We start from the raw sequence: 9,133 nt of genomic DNA on the forward strand, positions 1-9,133 counted from the left end.
GGTTTGCACAGCCACTACCTTACAAAAATAAACACCAACACTTAAATTACAGAATATTCACAATCTCTCTCCATTTCCATCTTTCTCTCTCTATCATTCAAATATTGACAAAAAAAAGTGTGGTGTTATGGGCTGTGATGAGCTGTGTGTTGTTGGTGGAGAGAGGTGAGGCAAACAGAAGTGAAGCCAGACCGAAAGGGCCAGACCAGAAGTCGGACACATGCGGTCGAAGGCCAGCACGTGCATCAGTCAGAAAACAGACAGGTTAAGAGAAAGACGTGTTTTGATCAAGAGTGATTGTGTACTCCACTGCGGTCGACAAGGTAAGGTCCAACGTTTCATTCTGTCCTTTTGCTTTTTGTTGTCTTTTTCCTCCATCACACCACAAAAAGTAACCAAACAAATTTTATATATTAGAAAAAAGAATTATTTTATTTGATTTTATTTTCCTTTAATATAAAAAATGTTAAGTTTTAATATTTAATAGCATTATATGAATATGATTAATATAAAATGTAACATGGAAATATCCTTGGTATGAAAGCAGTTTTACATTAGTTTGTTTGATTTTTGTCCCCCATTTAAATATGTTTTTTTCTTTATCTTTTTTTTTTTCAAATCTCCCTTGCATCAGATACAACTTCATATAGAGTAACTCCCAAAAAATCCTTTCATTTGTGTGTCAGCATCTAACAATGGATGTCTTTCTTCCATTTGCAATTTGGTCAGACCATATTCCTTGATATCTTCAAATATTTTAATGAAAAACAGTAAGAGGCCCTTAAAAGAGAAAGAGGGTAACATCAATATCACCATCCCAAGCATTATAATCATGTTAATCATCATCACCATCTCCATCCTCATTATCATTTCCATCATCTATTTTTTCCACTAATCCAACAAACCATTAGAAAATATAAACATCTCAAAATCAAACATTTTATATAGTTGGGTAATTTCTCACACATTCATATGCACACATAAGTAGTGCACATATAGAAACATTTACACACATCAAAAAAAATATAGGCTTTTAAATAGCTTCTGTCTTTTTTATAAAAGCTCAAGTTTGTAAAAGACAATATATTCAAGTCAACATCACATTTTTTAACTCATTTATTTTATTATCTTCAAAGTAACCAATGGGTTTGGAACTCAGAATTTCAAAGGGCACAACTAGTTTCCTCCTCAACTGCCTTCCTTTAATAAGGATTTTTAACTAAGATCAATACACAGTCAATATTTAGGGTGATAGACCTAATCTCTTATCCAATTAAATGTTACCACAAGCAGCCCTTCCTTTTCCTCATCAGTTCCTGCAAAAAAAAATACAGGAGTTGCTCTTCCTTCTTTCACTGAGCCATTGCAAAAGAATCAATTAGATTGACTCCAGTATATCACCAATACATATATTACTATCCTTAAGAGAGGAATGTAGTGATCAACTTCACCCTAAGAGATGAAGCTAAACCACTGCAGTTCATAAAAGGACATAATTAAGCTCTGTAAGATATTTAACATAGCATTCTACAGTTTGTGCCACTTGTTGTACCCACTAATAAATACTGATTTCTATCATAGCCTCACAGCTACAAAACTTTAGAGACAGTTGATTGCATCAATCCTAGTGTCCAATTAGTACTTATGTTATTGGCCCTGGAAGGATGAAAACAAAGTCAACTTCAACAGGATTTGAACTCAGAATGTAAAAAAAATTATGACAAAGTATTTTGTATGATCCACTAATAATTTTATGATAATAATTCTTTTTACCAGAGATTTTAAGGGAGGGATCAAGTCAATTACATCGATCCCCAGTGTTCAACTGGTACTTACTTTATCAACCATGAAAGGGTGAAAGGCAAAGTCAACCTTGACAGTATTTGAACTAAAAACATAAAGCGAGAAAAATGTTAGTGAGCATTTTGTCCAGTGTGCTAATGATTCTGCCAGCTTGCTGCTTTAATAGTAATAATCATAATGGCTGTGGTGATGATGATAACAACAACGACATCCAAACAGTTTGTGCTCTACAGGCCAACAGACCAGATATTGTCGTAAAAGAATCATATTATCAAGGGATAATTGAGAAACCCCATTGCCCAAGCTCTCCCTGAACACCAAAGGTAAGTGACCTCTCCAATTCTCTCTCTCTCACACAGGTCTACACTTAGAGTGGTACCATCCACTCTTACTATTTTTGCAACTTTCACCCACCTTTCAATGAATTCACTCGGACAGAACCTTCCTCTTCACCCTCAAGTTTCACTTGGAAAAGTCAATGAGAACTCAACCAAAGAATTTTCAAGGACAGCTTCCTTTGTCCATTTCTGGGTAAGACTGGCAACAGTGTTAGTCACCTCGTCCAAGCTTTTATCCACCTTGAGGTCAGAAACCAAACCAGATCCCACAGTTTAACTGATCCATCAGTCCAGCATCTGATAATGCCATCTGATGACATCGACCTACCTCTCCAGGTGCTCAATCGCAAGCCCAACAACTTGGTGTTGATTTTGGTCCCTTCTACTGACTCATATTCCTTTAGAATGGAGCTGACCATCTCCAATTCTGCTAGACTACCACATCATCATTATTGTCAGTACCATCACCATAGCCACCACCACTACCACTGCCATCATCATCCTTATCATTTAATGTCCATGTTCTATGCCAGTGTGAGTTAGACAGTTTGACAGGATCTGATGGTCCTAAGGACTACATCATGCTCCAGTGTCTGCTTTGGCATGGTTTCCACAACTGGATGCCCTTCCTAATGCCAACACTTTCACACCATATACTGGGTATTTTTTACATGTCACCTGCACTAGTTGGGCTGCTATGCAGTTGGCAAGAAGACAAACCCTGATGAGGCAACTTTATGAGAGGAGATGAGAGATAAAAGTATGAGAGAAGGGCAGGAGCAGAACAAGTTGCACACACACTCACATAGGTGTAGGTGTGTGTGTGTGTGTGTGTGTGTGTGTGTGTGTGTGTGTGTGTGTGTGTGTGTGTGTGTGTGTGTGTGTAGATATCAAATTGTTGAATAAGGTGATGAAAGTTATGGTGGAGGTTATAGCCCAACTAATGAAGGAGAGAGTTAGTATAGGTGAGATGCAGTTTGGTTTTGTGTAAGGGAGAAGTACCACTGATACTATATTTCTGGTAAGGTAGCTGCAGGAGAAATATATAGCCTGTGTGTGAACAGCTATGCTATATGGCACATCCAACAGGTTATAATAATAATAATAATAAAAACAAATGAGAAATTAAATGCCTGTATAATTAAACCAATACTCACAGCAGAAAAACACCCGATGGCCATGTAAGTTGTACACCACTGGAAGCCAACACTGTCCATAAGAAATCCACTTAAAGATGGTCCAACGAATTCACTGAAAGAACAAAATTACTAATAGGTGAGAATTATGTATGCAGGTCAATTCAAAAATAACCTCTTCCATATAATCATGTAAACCAATACTACTAGCTTTATTGTCAAGCAGTCAGCAAGTAAACCAACAACAGCCAAAGAGTCTCACTTAGGTGTGTGAATGGCAGATATTATTTATGGCTAATATTATTTAAACTATTTTGACAAGTATAGAAACAACTTCTGACATATTTCAATCTTATTAAACCTCTTCCTGGCACTGAATCTCACCTGTTTCCATGCAAAATCATATTTCCCCTTTGCCAGACACATTTGTTATGCAAGACCAGAAATGAACAACACTAGTCATATGACAGTGATGCAGGTTAATAATCATCACATGATATCAAGACAAGGGTATGCACATACATACACACAGTGCATAAATGTATACACAGCAGATTTCTTTCTGATGTGTGCAAGGACAGCTGATTTTTATCCATTGTGTACTCCAATATCTGCTTTGGCATGGTTTCTATGGCTGAATGCCTATCCTAACACCAACCACTTTACAGCATAGACTGGGTGCTTTTTCATGCCACCAGCATTAATGAGGTTGCCATGCAGTTCACAGGGCTATGAACCCTGGGAGAGAAGGGGTATCAGCTTCAAGCTAGGGGACAAGGCAGTTACTATGAGAGTGGGGTAGAGCAGGAACCTGCAGAGAGATCTTCTTTTTCTACCTTCAGTGTTTCTGTTCATGGTTTACGCCGGTTGTATATTTACTACAATGATACTGATCAAACCACAATTTACTGATACATTTTTTTTTATACCATATCACATCAGATTCTTCTTGTATGGAAAAACATATCATAGTAGTGAAATCAATGTCAGTATATATAAACTATACTTCAATATGGAATAACATAACAGATCAATATGGTAAATGAATCAATCCAACAACCTACCCGAATGCATACATTGATCCCCAAATACCAGATACTAATCCATATGTACTGGAACATTTTTGTAGTCCTGCTTCTCTATAACAAAGTAAAGAAATATTATGACATCATTAATGTATTATTAGAATAGGATTATTCAAAGAATATGTATATATTGACTGTAAATGTGAACATAGCTACAACATAATGAGTCCCATAATCTAATTGAGTGTTGGAGCCCTTTTGAAGATTTCATCATCATCATATAAATATATCTAGGATAAGTCAGCTTTATAAACGTTATCCCTTCTCCAAAGAAGTTAAACTCAGCACAACAAAATAATAAAAGAAAAGTAAATCTTGATACTGTTGTTGCTGATAGTATACAATAGCATGATATGCCTTACAGTTTACAGTTAGGTGTACTGAACCAATGAGAATGAATGAAAGGACAAGAAAAATTCTTTGCACCTGGTTATCTCGTGCCGTATTGACTCATCGTCCTAAATAAAATTTTAAAATGGAGTGTAACCAACATCTGGCAGTAACAGTTAATTCTTCTCTAATACATGCCTTCCTTTATATATTTAGTTAATTTTTTGCATGAATATAAAAACTTTGCAAATGAGAGGTGCTAATTGTCTTACCAATGATAATTAATGTTATATGTGAAATTAACTTGCTATAATCTCTAACCTGATCTAAAATTACTACCATGAACCCTTCAGGGTCATATCAGGCCCAAATATTCTACCTGTTTTATGTTCAAACTGACCAGATCAGGCTTCTCACACCTACCTTGCAATGTCATTCTAAAAGCTACAAGATTATGTATGATAAATTCAAAACAGTACGAATAAATAAGGATTATATTTGACAAAATAATCTGAATGCTAAAGGGTTAAACTTTTTATGTAGCTCACTCTTGCCAGTATTCTTTCCAAACCACTTAGGTAAAGCAAATTTGTAAAATAAAAATATCTTCTACCCAAGGAATTTAAGGATAAAAACCAAAGGAATCTGTAGACAGAAATGAATGATAACTACTTACATTGCAAGTTCTAGAAGCATGTCATATGTTGGTAGAACTGTGAGACTTACAAATATACCAAGCAATGCTAGACATATGATATTTAACCACAAAAGACTGAAAAGGAAGAAAGAATAAGACACATTAGAAATAGAATGAATTAACTTTTGATAGTTTAATGCAAATTGATATTAGATATTATAAAAGGAGGCAGAAATGTTAGCACTTAGGGCGAAATGCTTAGCAGTATTTCATCTGTCTTTACGTTCTGAGTTGAAATTCCACTGAGGTTGACTTTGCCTTTCATCCTTTCTGGGTCAATAAATTAAGTACTAGTTGTGTACTGGAGTCGATCTAATCGACTGGCCCCCTCCCACAAAATTTCAGGCTTTGTGCCTAGAGCAGAAAAGGATATTAGATATTATAAACAATAAGTTAAAACAAAAAAAGATGAAATGATTTACTAATGCATCTATCATTTTCTATGTGACTAATCTGCATTGCAATCAATTCTACAGTCACCTAACAATTGACAGGTATGTGGTTCAAGTCCCATCTGTGAGCCTGTTTTTTTTTTTCTTATTTTCTTTTTTACTTACATTTTGGTCTAGATGTTAAAATTGATACTGAACAGCTGTAAACAAAATTATGTGCAATTTGCTTCTAAAATAAACTAAAAGTAACAGCTGTGAACTGTCAAAAGGAAAAAAATCATGACATTGACAAAAGTCATTCAAAACAATCGTAACTCTATTTGCAAAAACAAAATTACCTTCTTGCCAACCCAGTATGTGATGTAACACTTTGTATGTGTATATGTATGTATTCTCTTTCATTTTTAATCATTTAAATTCTTCCTCTGAAGAAGGATCTGGTTTCTAACTAATATACAAAGCTCCATCTTTGGAATGTAAATAACAAAAATAATGTCACATTTTAAGTCTAAGAAAAGTCTTGCATAGTTTTATTGTTCCACTTACAGATTATATTCGTAATGTGTGAATTGGTTGGTTGATTGCTTTTTCTGGAAGTTCAAGCTTATCCAGACTGACAGTTAGGCATTTACTTACAGAACCAAGTGTTCCAATTGTTATTGGTATAAATGCAAATTTGTAATTGGGATATAGAAACTGGAAGTTTAAAAGTAGCTGTCCATAGTTATCTTCTTTTTCTTTGATTTTCATAGAGATATTCACATCAGCAAGATGTAAGTATATAGATAGATAGATACATACATACATAGACACACACAGAAAGAAACAAAAAGAAAGAGAAAGGGAGAGAGATAAAATATAAGCTACAGGCAGAAAAGAAAGGGAAACTAAAAAATTTTAATATTATTTTTATATGCCTGCTGTAATGTGTGTATGTATATCTGTCTCTCTATCTGTTTGTATGTATGGGTGTATATATGCATGGGATTGCATTATATTAAAGAAATACATGCCCTACACATCGGCATGTGCAGTAGATAGGCAAAAGTTGGTTGAAACGTCATTGGTAGTACATGAGTAAAAGCAAACACATGCAGTTTTCTAGGATAAAATTGCTGTCACTGATACCTTGTTGTGACCCCCTTCAGTCATGAATGACCATGGGATTGCACCTAGAAAATTACCCTCCGAGGCACAAGTCAGGGCAAAGTTGCTTATAGAAGACCAGCAGTCGCCCATGCATACCAGCCTCCCTTTTCTATGCCACCGATGTTATCCAAGGGAAAGACAAAGGCCAATACAGCTTGGCACTATTGACATTGCAGCTCATTTATTAATGTGCAAGTGGCTGAGCACTCCACAGACACGTGTACCCTTAACGTAGTTCTCGGGAATATTCAGCGTGACAGTGTGACAAGGCTGACCTTTTGAAATACAAGTACAACAGAAACAGGAAGAAAGAGTGAGAGAAAGTTGTGATGAAAGAGTACAGCAGGGTTCACCACAACCCCCTGTCGGAGCCTCGTGGAACTTTAGGTGTTTTCGCTCAATAAACACTCACAACGCCCAGTCTGGGAATCTAAACCGAGATCCTACGAGAATCGAAACCAAGATCTTACGCAGTCCGCTGCCCTAACCACTGGGCCATTGTGCCTCCACCACTGGGCCAGTGTGCCTCCACCACTGATACCAATACCATAATTATTGCCAGGATTTCTATCAAGAGGTTTCTCAATTATTAAAATCTGCCATTAGCCATGTAATTAGCACAAACAACCAAATTAAAATTCATGTTAGATAATTTTATACAGGGCTTTGTTTAAACCTGTTACCCCTTTCCCTGGATATGTCTATGAATATAAAACAAGCGTATAAGCACACACACACACATTCATGTGCTTTGAGACATCTGTAAATAATTGGATTGTAGTGATATATTCTTTTCTAATACGTATGCCTCTCTCTTTGAGTGTGTGTTTGTGAAGTCATCTGAGTATGTATATATGTGTATAGTCATCATCATCATCATCATCATTTAACGTCTACCTTCAATGCTGGCATGGGTGGGGTTTGACAGGAGCCAGCCAGGCGGAAGCCTGCACCAGACTTCTGTGACTGTTTTGGCAGGATTTTTACAGCTAGGTGCCCTTCCTAACACCACCCACCCAGCAGAGTGAACTTAGTGCTTTTTGCATGGCACAAACACAGGTGAGGTCAGTTTTGGCAAGGTTTTTACAGCTGGATGCCTTTCCAAATGCCAACCACTTTACAGTGTAGACTGGATGCTTTTTAAGTGGCACCTGCAACTGACAGAGTCACCAAGTAATTTGCAAGACAACAATTTTTTGAGAGGGGACGGGGCATTGGAAGAGGTTATCGTGTATCAAATGATGAAAGGTTATAATGAGAGAGAAACATGTGTCTTGTTGTAGAGGAGATACACAGCTACAGAGAGAGAGAAGGAGAGAGTGGAGAGAGAGGAGAAAGAGGGGAGTGAGAGAGAGAGAGAGAGAGAGAGAGAGAAAGAGAGAGAGAGAGAGAGCAGAAATGAGGACAGAAACAGGTGTGCTGCTGCAAAGGAGATATATGGTTACCTGAGCTGAGGGAAGTGTAAGAGAAGGAGAGAGAGTGGGAGACATCAGGATAGAGATGATGGCAAGGTGCCAGGCATACTCACATATACTCTAATATTGAACAGTGAGAATAAGCGCTCAACACTACATTTCATCATCATCATCATCATCATCATCATCGTTTAACATATGTTTTTCATACTGGTATGAGTTGGACGGTTTGACATGGAGCTGGCCAGCCAGAGAGCTGTCCAAACTCCAACTGTCTACTGTGGCTTGGTTTCTACAGCTGGATGTCCTTCCTAATGCCAACCACTTTACAGAATGTGCTGGGTGCTTTTTACATGCCACCAGCTTCGGTGCATCTATGCAGCACTGGTACAAGTGCATTTTATGTGACACTGGTACCTGCAAGGACATGCCTGTATGTATGGATGACAGCAGTTTTACTTAGCTTGATGTGTCATTTCAAGTAAAGCAAATCACCACAACTCCTGGTCCCTTGTCATTTCCTCAATGAGGCCCAGTGTCTGAAGAGCCTTTCGCTCATCCACCTGAATTCTTATTCTATTCAAATTTTGACCTGCTATAATCACTGAGTATATTTTTTCACTTTATTATATATTCTACAATGTTTTTGTTCACATACATACATGCATACATCCATACTACCAACACTCACATATTCACACACACACACACACATATCTATCTATATATATATATATATATATATATATATATATTCTTTTCTACTCTAGACACAAGGACCGAAAGTT

The 9,133-nt window shown here is 36.9% G+C and overlaps 1 protein-coding gene across 1 annotated transcript in view; it reads right to left on the reverse strand.

Annotated features, from left to right (window-relative positions):
- Positions 1-404: 404 nt before the first annotated feature.
- Positions 405-9,133, reverse strand: part of LOC106869413 (MFS-type transporter SLC18B1) — a 45,431-nt gene continuing 36,702 nt past the window's right edge. The window contains exons 11-14 of the mRNA XM_014915143.2: positions 5,369-5,464; positions 4,342-4,416; positions 3,299-3,392; positions 405-780 (exon numbers count right to left, since the gene is read on the reverse strand). Coding sequence (XP_014770629.1) covers positions 643-780; positions 3,299-3,392; positions 4,342-4,416; positions 5,369-5,464 — 403 coding nt within the window. The 3' untranslated portion in view covers positions 405-642. The remainder of the gene's footprint in view (positions 781-3,298; positions 3,393-4,341; positions 4,417-5,368; positions 5,465-9,133) is intronic.

Source organism: Octopus bimaculoides, chromosome 10 (genome assembly GCF_001194135.2).
Source record: "Octopus bimaculoides isolate UCB-OBI-ISO-001 chromosome 10, ASM119413v2, whole genome shotgun sequence".
In the NCBI taxonomy this organism is placed as follows: domain Eukaryota; kingdom Metazoa; phylum Mollusca; class Cephalopoda; order Octopoda; family Octopodidae; genus Octopus; species Octopus bimaculoides.